At 39.2% G+C, this 13,287-nt stretch overlaps 1 protein-coding gene across 1 annotated transcript in view; it reads left to right on the top strand.

The window, feature by feature from the left end:
- Nucleotides 1-9,712, top strand: part of LOC143297215 (BTB and MATH domain-containing protein 36-like) — an 11,852-nt gene extending 2,140 nt beyond the window's left edge. The window contains exon 2 of the mRNA XM_076609429.1: nucleotides 5,708-9,712. Within this exon, the coding sequence (XP_076465544.1) occupies nucleotides 5,708-6,360 (653 nt within the window). The 3' untranslated portion in view covers nucleotides 6,361-9,712. The remainder of the gene's footprint in view (nucleotides 1-5,707) is intronic.
- The last annotated feature ends 3,575 nt before the right edge of the window (nucleotides 9,713-13,287 follow it).

The raw sequence follows: 13,287 nt of genomic DNA, 5'->3' as shown, positions 1-13,287 counted from the left end.
AAACACAGAATATGAAGGTGTAGTTGGGGAAATGATTGATATGGGTGGTGATTGTGATGGCATAATGAGATTAAACACAGTGTGTGATAGTGTGACTGAGAAATTTATTGATATGTGTGGTGGTTGTGATGACATGATGAGATTTAACAATGATGGTGATTGTATGACTGAGGACGGTACTGAATATGAAAATGCGGATGGAAACACACTGGTGATGATGAAAGGAGTTTCTGATGATGAGAAAAAGAATGATTCTTTACACTTGGATGGTGTAAACAATGGTTTAGTGACATGTGAAATTGTTTGTGAGAAAGAATGTGAGGAAGAAAATGATGGTATAAGGGTGAATGAGACGGGAGGGGATAGTTTTATAAATCAAAATTTGGGAAACCTGGAGTCTTCTATAAATAACACTTCATTTCTTCACTGGAATATTTGTGGATTGTTGTCCTCCTTCTTCTGCGTTCACTCGTACGCACACGAGTGGGCTTTTACGTGTATGACCGTTTTTACCCCGCCATGTAGGCAGCCACACTCCGTTTTCGGGGGTGTGCATGCTGGGTATGTTCTTGCTTCCATAACCCACCGAACGCTGACATGGATTACAGGATCTTTAACGTGCGTATTTGATCTGCTTGCATATACACACGAAGGGGGTTCAGGCACTAGCAGGTCTGCACATATGTTGACCTGGGAGATCGTAAAAATCTCCACCCTTTACCCACCAGGCGCCATCACCGTGATTCGAACCCGGGACCCTCAGATTGACAGTCCAACGCTTTAACCACTCGGCTGTTGCGCCCGTCGAATGTTGTCCAAATTAGATAATTTTCAGTTTTGTTCAATATGTTTCATCATTTGATTTTGTCTGTCTTGTAGAAACGTTTGTTGAAAAGTTTGAGTCTTGTATTTTTATAGACCATAAAGTGTATGTCAAACCTGCAATCAAAATAACACGGCAAGGGAGATGCTCAGGCGGAATAGTTTGCCTTGTACATAAAACCTTACTTCCTTATGTCAAGTATATTGATTGTGACAGTAATTACTATATGACATTTAAGTTGGATGAAAGCTTTTTTGGTTTCACTAAAAATGTTTTGCTGGTGTGTACGTATATTCCTCCTGAGCATGCACCATATTATAATATGTGTGGTTTTGACAATGGCATTGATATGTTGGAAGATTGTATTTTAGAGAAATTGTTGTCTTTAGATGACGTTGATTTATTATTATGTGGAGATATGAATTCTAGAACCTCTAATTTATCCCCTGAAATAATAAATGAAAGTGAAATTTACATCTGTCACAAAAATGATAGGAATATAATGAGTAGAAATTCTGAAGATAAAGTACTGAATTCATATCGGAAAAGATTACTTAGCATGTGCACTGTATTTGGACTGACCATTCTCAATGGTGTATGTAATGGGGACCTTGAAGGTCGTTTCACATACAGTTCTGATTCAGGATCCAGTGTCAATGATTATTTCATAACATCTGTTAATCTTTTCGAATCCTTATTTGAGAAAATAACTCTACAGGTAACAGAAAGATTTGAATCTGATCACTTACCTTTTGCATTGTATGTTAAGAATCAGTCTCTAAGGCAATGTGATGATAATTCTATTAATGATATGAGTTTCAGTTTCAGTTTCAGTAGCTCAAGGAGGCGTCACTGCGTTCGGACAAAACCATACACGCTACACCACATCTGCCAATGATATGAATCTTTCTATAATTAAATATTGTTGGAAGTCTGTTTATTTTCACCGTTTCTCCTTTTCTATGAATTCAAATGAAGTACAAGAGAAGTTGTATGTAGTAGAAAAACTTACTCATGTTGATGTAAATAAAGCTTTTGATATGTTCAATCAGACTGTTAAAGAACAAGCTGAGTTGATGAAAAAGCGGGTATTTTTTAATAAAAAAAGTTGTAGTTAATAATTGGTTTGATCATGAATGTAAAATGGAGAGACGTCGGGTACGAAGATTATTGAGGGCATATAGAAAAACACTGGATAAAGATGATCACATTTTATTTTGTATTGCTAGACGTGAGTATAGAAATTGAAACAAGAGGAAAAAAGAAAGATAATAACTCATTACTAAATGAACTTTTGAATTCTGTTAAAAGTCAGGAGTTCTGGGACACAGTGCATAAAATTTCAAAAAAGAAAACGCAACCTTTAAATGATATTTCTATACAGGAATGGTTTCATCATTTTAAAAATGTGTTAGAAATTAATGAAGAAGAGGAGGTAGTTGATAATATGTATGTGGAAAATGACAGAGAAAATATTGTATTGGACAGACCTATATCTCATGAAGAAGTAATTCTTGCTATTAGAAAACTAAAAAATGGGAAGTCTGCTGGTCCGGATGAGATGATTAGTGAGTTTTTCAAAAATGGAGGGGATAATACTGTTAACATTAAATTTTTAGTAAAGCTTTTAAATTTTTTATTTGATACTGGGGTTTATCCAAAAAATTGGACAGAATCCATAATTTTGCCATTATTTAAGAAAGGTGATATTAATAATGTAAATAATTATAGAGGTATTTCTTTGTGTGATGTAAGTAGTAAATTATATAGTTCCATTATTAATACTAGACTACAAGAATGGATAATTGAAAAAAAAAACAACATAAATGGCGAACACCAGGCAGGATTTAAACAGGGCTATTCAACAATTGATCACATATTTACTCTAATGGCTGCAGTACAGAAAGTTTACAAATAATAAAAAGTTGTATGTAGCATTTGTGGACTTTGAAAAGGCCTTTGACTCCATTTCCAGAAAACTTTATGGTCTATTTCATTAAAGAATGGAATCAGTGGTAAGTACATCGTCGTGTGAAAAGCATGTACAATGAAGTGAAAGCGAGAGTAAGAGCTGGGGCAACATTATCTGAACGTGTTAATTAAATTCGTGGGGTTAAACAAAGGGATGTTTGTAGGCCGATCTTGTTTTCACTTTTTATTATTTGGAAATAATGCAGTATGGTCAACATGGAGTTACTTTTGATTTGATTGAATTGTTTGTTCTACTTTTTGCTGATGATATGATTTTGTTATCTACAACAACAGTGGGTTTACAGCAACAGTTGAACAGTTTATATGCTGCGGCACGTAACTTACAGTTAAAAGTAAATATGGATAAAACAAGTATTGTTGTGTTCCGTAAGGGAGGATATTTAGCAAGAAACGAAAGATGGAAATGAAAGAATTACCGTTGTAAATGCATATAAATATCTTGGAATTCATTTTTCAACAAAACTTAGTTTCAGTTTCGCATGTCAAGATATAGCAAATAAAGCAAAGAAAGCAGTTATTCGGATACTTCATATCTTGTATAAGCTTAATGGTAATTTGTTTGGTATTTTTGTCAGGTTATTTGATGTTCAAGTCCAGCCAATACTGCAGTATGGTGCAGAAATATGGGCCTTGGAAAAGAGTGAACAAATAGAAAAAGTACACTTGTTTGCAATGAAACGATTTTTGAATGTGGACATCCGAACGCCAAATGATCTTGTGTATGGGGAGCTAGGGAGATACCCAGTTTATTTAAACTCGTACATTAAATGCGTTAAGTATTGGTTGAAACTTACAAGAATGAACGAAAACAGGCTGCCGTTCAAAGCTTATTGGATGTTGGTTTTCCTTAGATAATAATGGCAAAAAAAAACAAACAAACAAAAAACAAAAAACCATGGGCAGCGTGTGTTCGTCAGTGCTTAAATTCTTATGGTTATTCTTTTGTGTGTGGTAATCAGGGTGTTGAAGATATTGCATGTTTTATAAAGTGTTTTAGACAGCGAATAGTTGATTGTAGGTGGCAAGATTGGCATGACCATATGGAAACTAGCGATAGATTTGCACAGTTTAGAATCTTTAAAACATCGCAGGGGCCTGAATCATATATTGGGATGGAAATAAACAGATATGTAAACAGTGCACTGAAAAAATTTAGATTTGGTGTTTCTAATATTGCTGTTCACAGTTTCAGATACTGCAGTAGGAGTGAATATGTATATATGTGTCGATTGTGCAACCTGGGTAGGGAAGATGAATTGTATTTTTTGTCATGTTGCCCTGCTTTGAGTGATCTCAGACAAAGATTATTTGGACCTAAATAACATAAAGATCCTGTGCTTTTAGATTTAATCTGCTCATGTCGTCAAAACATGAGCTTACCCAACAAAACTTGGCCATATACTTATACTTATATGAGGCATAGAAGAGACTTCGAATCGTTATTATGTGAATGTCGTTGAGTATTGTATTAGCTACTTTTGGTTGATTTGTGATGTTGGTTTATTGTGTCAAGTCATTTTCCTTGTTTATTTTCTTGTAAGACCCCCTTCAGTAAGGGGCTTTGGCCTTAATCTGAATAAAACATCGCTATCGCTATCGTTATCGTTATCTGTTCATCACTCCACACTCCCTCCCTCTGTGGGTCTGTGGGTGGGTGTAAGTATGTGTGAACGGAAAGAGTGAAAAGAAAAGTAAAGAGAGAGAGAGAGAGAGAGAGAGAGAGAGAGCACTTTCATGCATGCAACCAAATGAAAGGAAACGTATACACACGAGCGGAATGGAATTTTGTTTAACCCTTTCGCCACTTCTCTGTAGGTCAGCATGCCCTTAGTGAAACTAGGTCAGCTTAGCCAGAACACAGCCAGAAACTCGATCCCTGTGCAAGAGATCGACTCAGACACATGGGGGTTGCCGTACTCAAACTACTATATCTTTGGAACCACTCAATCAATCTCGCTGAATTTTTCTTTTTGTTAATGCAAAGCGATTGTTGCATATTGTCAATATTGCTTGTGAAAATCGGTTATTATCTTCGCACATCGCAGCCCACTTGAACTTGAAGCAGTAACACGCTGCCTTTTCCCGGTGCACGGCTTTCTTCCTCTTCGTCAGTGCTGTCAGTGTGTTTCGTCATTCGGATTGAACGGCGAATCAACACACTTCCACTGAGTTACTGTCAGCAGCGAACTGAGAGTTTTGACTTTCATTCATAATAATATTTACAGCGCCAGGTAAAGCATACTGACGTGAAGCACGACTTCAATTAGAAGTACTGCGTTGAGCGTTCATTGCGAATGTTGAATGATCGAGCTTCTGCTAGCTTCGTTTGCCATCAAAATACGCGGTGAAAATGACACGTCCCGTTCAAAAACAAAGGCAGCAGGATATCGAAGCTGAAGGTGGAGGACTGACCTTTCACCTTATGCAAATATTGTGACTTTGTGTGATTCAGGGCAGAGAAGAGCGTCGTGGGAAGTCACTCGAATAGTTTTTGTCGGCGGGCGGCTCCTCAAGTGGCGTGAGGGTTTTAATGTCCCATCAAACATACTGGTGTTTGCGTGATGAATATTTGAAATAAACATTCAAGTAAAATTACAGAGAATTATCCAATGGACTTCGAAATTTCGTAGAGAAGTCATTAATCTAACAAGAGAGAAAACTGATATTGAATGTAAAAAATCAAAAACATCAACGTTGCCAGTGGCTTGTAATGACACACTTTCGTGCGAGCTAAGTTTAGTCCGATCATTGTTAAAAAAAAAAAAAAATGTTGAACTGTCATATCACTGAAACAAACGCACTTGGTATTACTTAGGGCAATATCTACCCTGTAATGATAATAGTATACACAGGAACCAACATCCAAAGGGCCTTTATTGTCATCTGTTACAGACGCGGAACTTGAGGCACTCCTGAAACTGGCAGATGAATACGACGTGCCCCACATCAAGACAAAGTGCTCCAAGTTCATCAGAAACCAGATGGAGTTCACCCTGACCACACATCGGGTTCTGCAGTTCCTTTACATGTGTCACGTTCATCAGCTCACTGAACTGCAAGATGAGCTTCTGATCCTGGCTTCTGAACACCCTGTTGAACAGCTGAAAAGCTCAGAGTTTTTCTCCAGACTGGAACCCTCCAAACAGCTACTGCTGGTAATGAAGCGTTGCCAGCTGCTTGAGGATGAAAAGGTTGAAAGCAGGAAGGTCTTGGCCGAAACTGGGCAAATGATCCGAAAACTAAAATCCATCGTTCATCGTTTGCCTGGAATGGCGGAGACCTTGCCTGAAACATGTGGGGGTCTCTGTTATGTACATTGTCAATGTTCCAGACAAGGCTGGGCAGTAACAACTGGGACAGAACGCTGGTGTGAAAGATGTGCCACAAATGTGTCATCTCTTCAACGGTCGTTCTGTCAAGGTTGTGTCATGAAAAAGTCTGTCGTGATTGTAAATCGCCTGCATGGGCTAATAGCATCGTTGAAAAATGTTGAGTGTTTCCGATGTAATCAGCTTAGCAGTTTGTCATCCAGGATAGTACTGTGAGGCACTGGAAAGCGAAAAGTACAATGAGAAATTGGGTACTTTGGTCAATGGGAAGAAAGGAAAACAAAACGTTATGAATTCGCCAGGCATTCACAGCTTAGAGTCTATAACCAAACCTCTTGGGACAGGGACGAAATGCGAGCGCAACATCACTCTTAAGTATACTTTTGAAATACGAAAGAACAGTTTTCGCTGTTTCCATTATATTCATGAATTCACGTGAAAAGTCGTCATTCTTCTGTGTGCATAATTATGTGAAGTGATCGACTCTTCCTTTTTTGAGTGAAGTGTCTGGGTTTGTTCCAATGTACCTTTTATTTACCTGTATGCTAGCTGAATCGGTAGCATAAGCAGTATTGACTTGAAGTTGTGTACCTTGTGAATGGATAGAGTTATTTGAAAAATCATTACTTTTTGTCTGTATTCTGAATATTTAGTGTCACTCCAATGGGAAGCAATCGCTGAACTTCATTTTGTCGGATTTCTTCTCAAGCTTCTTTTTCTATATATGATCATAACTAAATTGCTGTCTGATTTCTTCTCAAGCTTCTTCTTCTTAATCTATGAGCAGAGTCATAACTAAACTGCTGTCTGTTTTCGTGAATCACGAACAGTAGTACTGTTGTTAATAAAAGGCATTTGGACGATCACAAAATCTACCTGTTGTTAATAAAAGGTATTTGGACGATCACAAAATCTATCTGTCATTTCGTAAGTTCCTGCTCCACTTGAATTGTAGTTTCACATGTTTTTAATAAATATTCTTCTTCTTCTGCGTTCGTGGGCTGCAACTCCCACGTTCACTCGCATGTACACGAGTGGGCTTTTACGTGCATGACCGTTTTTACCCCGCCATGTAGGCAGCCATACTCTGCTTTCGGGGGTGTGCATGCTGGGTATGTTCTTCTTGCCATAACCCACCGAACGCTGACATGGATTACAGGATCTTTAACGTGCGTATTTGATCTTCTGCATGCATTTACACACGAAGGTGGTTCAGGCACTAGCAGGTCTGCACATATATTGACCTGGGAGATCGTAAAAATCTCCACCCTTTACCCACGAGGCGCCGTCACCGTGATTCGAACCCGGGACCATCAGATTGAAAGTCCAACGCTTTAACCACTCGGCTATTGCGCCCGTCTTTAATAGATATTGAATTCTGTTGTTTCTTGTTATATGAATTCACCTGCACTGCTTGCTGTGTACATTTTTAAGATTAAGACATGAATTTTAGTATAAATATTTTTCATTCACTTCTCTGAATCTCTGTCTCTCATTGTCTACGTTTCATTCTGTTTTTCTACACCCCCCCCCTCCCACAAGTCCACCCTGACCTCCTCTACCCCCAGATGCATTTATGAATATTCATGAATGCTTTTTAAGTGTGGATGTATACTAGTGTGTGTGTGTGTGTGTATATATATATATATATATATATATATATATATATATATATGTGTGTGTGTGTGTGTGTGTGTGTGTGTGTGTGTGCTTGAAGTGGCGGGGTGTGGGGGGATAATCATCATAGGGTCATGGCTTGTTGAAGTCTTTTCTTGAGGAGGAAATGAGAGCTGCTCATTAATATCATTATTATTATTACTATTACTACTATTATCATTGATATAATAATCATATTATTAATATTAACATTAACATCATTATTATTATTATTGTTGTTATTATCATTATTATTGTTGTTGCTGTTATAATTATTATCATCTTCATTATTATTTTTATCATCATCATCATCGTAATTATTATAATCTTTAACATTATCTTCGGATGTTGCCTTTTCACTTACATTTCCCAGGTAGGATAATCGTGTGTACGTGTTACACACTGTTTTCATTGCCTGCATGTTTGTTTTCCTCGGTTATATATATATATATATATATATATATATATATATATATATATATATATATATATTATACAGAGAGCTTTTTGTAAAGTTACAAGTGTTGTTGTGCTGTTAAAAGTAGTTATTTTATAGCAGTAGTGTTACAGCGTCAGGATTGGTATCATCATTGTGACATTTGAATAGGCAGTACATTTTTGTCGGGTGGCTATGGTAAGCCTAATGCACTCTTCGTTTTGTTTTAGAATTGCATGATACCTTTATAATGTTGCTTATCTCAGAAAACTGTTCAAACTGCGCTTCTCTTGTTCTTTCCTTCCATATTTAAAGTGATTATCGTTGTCAATTCTGTGAGCGTTTTCTCGTGAGGGTTGGAAACAAAAAAAACAACAAAAAAAAAACAAGAAACAAATAAAGAAGAAGATATATTGAAGAAATATGTCGTCGTGGACACATTTTTATACAGAGCTTTTCAAGACGGGCTCATTATTAAACTGTGAACATGTGCACAGAGATGGTTCAACAGTGTGTGTGTGTGTGTGTGTGTGTGTGTGTGTGTGTGTGTGTGTGTGTGTGTGTGTCTGTGTGTGTGTGTGAGGGGATCCACTGTATTGTTGTGGTTCTGCAGGCATTTAGGGATTGCACCACTGACTGGATGTCTTGTTCATGTTAACCTTTTGCACATGTCAACTGTCGTACATGATAGCTTTTGGTACTTGTTAGCTGTTGTACAATTTAGCTTTTTTTTAAATGCATGTGAGCTGTTCTGAACGTCAGCTGTTGTACGTGTCAGCTGTTTTACATTTAGCTGTTTTAATGTCAGCCGTTTTACATGTCAGCTGTTTCACATGTTAGCTCTTTTACATATCAGCTGTTTCACATGTCAGCTGTTTTACATTTTAGCTGTTGTACATGTCAGCTGTTTTACATGTCGGCTGTTTGACGTGTTAGCTGTTTGACATGTCAGCTGTTTTACGTATTGGCTATTCTATATGTCAGCTGTTTTACATGTCGGCTGCTGTTTTACACGTCGGCTGTTTTACATGTAATCTTTTTTGCTTGTTAGCTGTTTGACATGTCAGCTGTTTGACATGTCAGCAGTTGTACATTTTAGCTGCTGTACATGTCAACTGTTTGATATGTCAGCTGTTCCACATGGTAGCTGTTTCACATGTCAGCTGTTATATGTGCAGCTGTTTCACATGTCAGCTGTTGTACACGTCAGCTGTTTTACATGTCAGCTGTTTTGATGTCAGACGTTTTACTTGTTGGCTGTGTTAGATGTCAGCTGTTTCATATGTTTGTTGTTTTACATCTTAGCTGTTTTACATCTGAGCTGTTTTACATGTCAGCTGTTTCACATGTTAGCTGTTTTACATATATTAGCTATATTCAGCTTTTTGTACGTGCCAGCTGCCTGACATATTTTGCAGTCCGGTCTGTGGCGGTGCTTGACATGTCTGTTTGGGCGAATAAAGAAAAGTGGGCTTATGAAGTGTGTGTGTGTGTGTGTGTGTGTGTGTGTGTGTGTGTGTGCGTGCGCGCGCGGAATGGTAGTGGACGGGTGTATGTGGGTGTGCGTATCTCTCTCTCCATGCACACAGACACACAGACACAGACACAGACAGACAGACACACACACACACACACACACACACACACATATATATATATATATATATATAAATATTTCATATATATATTGAGAGAGAGAGAGAGAGAATTGACAAGAACTTGATCGATCCTTATTTCGTTATGAAATACGATTTTGCATTTTTTTTTCTTCCTAACAAAGAATTTTACTTTCTCTGCAAGTCTTTTGGTCTTAGGTTGCAAAGAATGTTTTATTCAATACATTGAGAAAACAAAAACACATTAAAAATCACCTAACAAGGAGAGATGGAAGTAAAACAAAAAAACAACAAAAAAACAAACAAACCAGAATGAAACATTAGAAAACAACCACAACAACTTTCCATACTTCTCTAATAAAAAAAAAAAAATCTTCGTGCTTTAAAGTTAACATTCTCAATTAAAACATGTCGCACACAAAAGACATTTTTGTTGTTGCTGTTGTTGTTGTTGCTGTCCATTTATTTCTTGTCGAAACGTTCTCCCACACATTCTCAGATACATAGACCCTTCATATATTTGTATTTGTATTTGTATTTCTTTTTATCACAACAGATTTCTCTGTGTGAAATTCGGGCTGCTCTCCCCAGGGAGAGCGCGTCGCTACACAACAGCGCCACCCATTTTTTTTTTGGTATTTTTTCCTGCGTGCATTTTTTTCGTTTTTTTTATAATTTTTATTTTATTTTATTTTTTTTTATCTGTTTTTTCTATCGAAGTGGATTCTTCTACATAATGTTGCCAGGAACAACCCTTTTGTTGCCGTGGGTTCTTTTACGTGCGCCAAGTGCATGCTGCACACGGGACCTCGGTTTATCGTCTCATCCGAATGACTAGCGTCCAGACCACCACTCAAGTGGAGGGGGAGAAAATATCGGCGGCTGAGCCGTGATTCGAACCAGCGCGCTCACATTCTCTCGCTTCCTAGGAGGACGCGTTACCTCTCGCCCATCACTCCACAATACACGTGTCACCTGATGTCAAAGTATCCGACACAGTACACGTTCGCTTTTCCTGTGGCGTTTTTCTTGTCAGAAAGAACAAACAAACAAATAAACGTTATGTAAATATGTCAGTAGAGTGGAACGTGACATAGATAACATTGTTGCGCTTGCAAAATTTCCCGCCAGCTCATGGGGAACGTTATGAAATGACACGGACTCCCCCCCCCCCCCCCCCGTCTCCCCCCTTCCACCCGCTCCCCCAGCGGATTGGGAAAGAAGAATTCAAGTCATGCAAATGCAAATGAGACTTTTCTCGCGATTCTCTAGACGTCAGATGTGGCACTGATCACACAACGCCAGTGTACAAGTGCGCCAAACCATCAATTTCAGAGGCACGCTGGACCATGATTAGGAAGATCTGCTGACATCAGTTGAGAAAAGAAAGCTACGCTAGTGTGACCATGAAAGAAGATTCAATAACCTTGCTAAAACGATCCTCTAAGGAATTGTTAAGGGAGGGAGACCAGGAGGAGGGGGCGGGGGGTGGAGAGGAATAGGAGGGGGACCAAAAAAAAAACAAAACAAAAAAACCCCCAAAACAACCAAACAAAACAAATCAAAAACAGAAACCCACCGAAAAACAAAGCAAACAAAACAAAAAACAAACAAAAACGAAAAAACAACCCCCCCCCCCACCCCACCCCCCCAAAAAAGAGAGAAAAAAACGACGGACTGCTTATATCGCAGAGACCCAGGCTTTGACACACAACCGACAAAACCTGAGGAATGTGGTGAATAGTTTGTCTGTCTGGCGCCCAAAAGACTCCTCACAGAGGAGAAGAAGAAGAAGAAGAAGAAGAAAGAATTATTCAATATTGAACTGACGCAAAATTGTCACAAAAGAAACAACAAATGTGCTTTCTTGATTTCTAGGAGAAATATGAAGCATGTGAGATTTTTTGTTTGTTTGTTTGTTTGTTTTTTGTTGTTGTTGTTTGTTTTACTGTTTGGTAGGGTTTTTATTTGTTTGCAACAGAACCATTTAACTTGCCTTAGCTGTTTGACAGTTTTGTTGTGTTTTATTTTGTTCTTGCACAAGAGCTATTTCAAATTTGCCTCGGGCAGTTTGTTCGTTTGTTTGTTTGTTTGTTTTGACAGGTGACATAGAGTTGAAATTTTTTTTCCAACTAGAATTGTTTTCTCTTTTCTTCTGTTTCCACTCTCTTTCGTTTTTTTCTTTCTTGTTTCTGTTTGTCCACAACCACCAGCCATACAACTTCTGCTAGTTCATGACCACAAATGGCACGCTATTGTCAACTGTGTGGCTGGGTCTTCTTCGTCTTTGTTAGTGGGCTGCAACTCCCACGTTCACTCGTATGTACACGAGTGGGCGTTTATGTGTATGACCGTTTTTACCCCGCCATGTAGGCAGCCATTCTCTGTTTTCGGGGGTGTGCATGCTGGGTATGTTCTTGTTGCCATAACCCACCGAACGCTGACATGGATTACAGGATCTTTAACGTGCGTATCTGATCTTCTGCGTGCGTACTATACACACGACAGGGGTTCAGGCACAAACAGGTCTGCACATGGTTATGTTGAACTGGGAGATCGAAAAAAAAAAAAAAAAATCTCCACCACCCTTTACCCTCCAGGCGCCGTTACCGAGATGTGAACCCGGGATCCTAGTATTGAAAGTCCAACGCTGTAAACCACTCGGCTATTGTGCCCGCCATGTAGCTGGTTCATGACATCATTGGCAAACACAAAGTCTTCACCAGAGCAGTGTCAAACTCAAAGTCGTGGACAAACCACGTGCCGCACGTGAATTTCGTGTTTCTTGAGCCACTCACTCTCGTGAACAGTGTCGCTGAGTCACGTGACTAGTGGTGAGCTGTGCTAAGATACGACAGACCAGCAGCACCCATGAGACGGTGAGACTGGAGTTCGGGGCGGTCGGGAAGGAGATGGAGAGGCAGACGGAAAGTTGGACAGCTGGGAAGCATGCCAGTTTGTCACAGGCCCAGTTTTGTCACAGGCCCAGTTTGTCACAGTGGGTAGACTACTTTGGTAGTCGTTGGGGAGATCTGAGGGCTGAAGAAACTGAAGTTCTCCTCCATGCTACCCTATCTTCGGCCTGCACCAAGAGGTCTGGCAGGGTCATGTCCGTCCACTCTTTGATGTTGTCGAACCAGCTCTTTCTTTGTCGTCCTCGCTTGCGCCCATCCTCGACTGTGCCCTGCATAGGCCCAGTTTGTCACAGGCCCAGTTTGTCACAGGCCCAGTTTAGCAAGTAGTGTACCCACTGTGACAAACTGGGCAGCCCCCGGACAGCTGTTCCCAAGATCCGAAGACAACTTATCAATCAAGAAGACAACTTTAACAAGATGACTGAGCTTTGAGGACGGGCGCCACTTAGAGCCAGAGTAGAAGTAGTTGCATGGAGGAGACGAAAATAGAAGAAGACTGCGACGTGGAGACCACAGCAGG

This window comes from Babylonia areolata, chromosome 22 (genome assembly GCF_041734735.1).
Source record: "Babylonia areolata isolate BAREFJ2019XMU chromosome 22, ASM4173473v1, whole genome shotgun sequence".
NCBI lineage: Eukaryota > Metazoa > Mollusca > Gastropoda > Neogastropoda > Buccinidae > Babylonia > Babylonia areolata.
The sequence above is the reverse complement of the archived record's forward strand: the minus strand, read 5'-3'. Positions and strand labels throughout refer to the sequence as shown.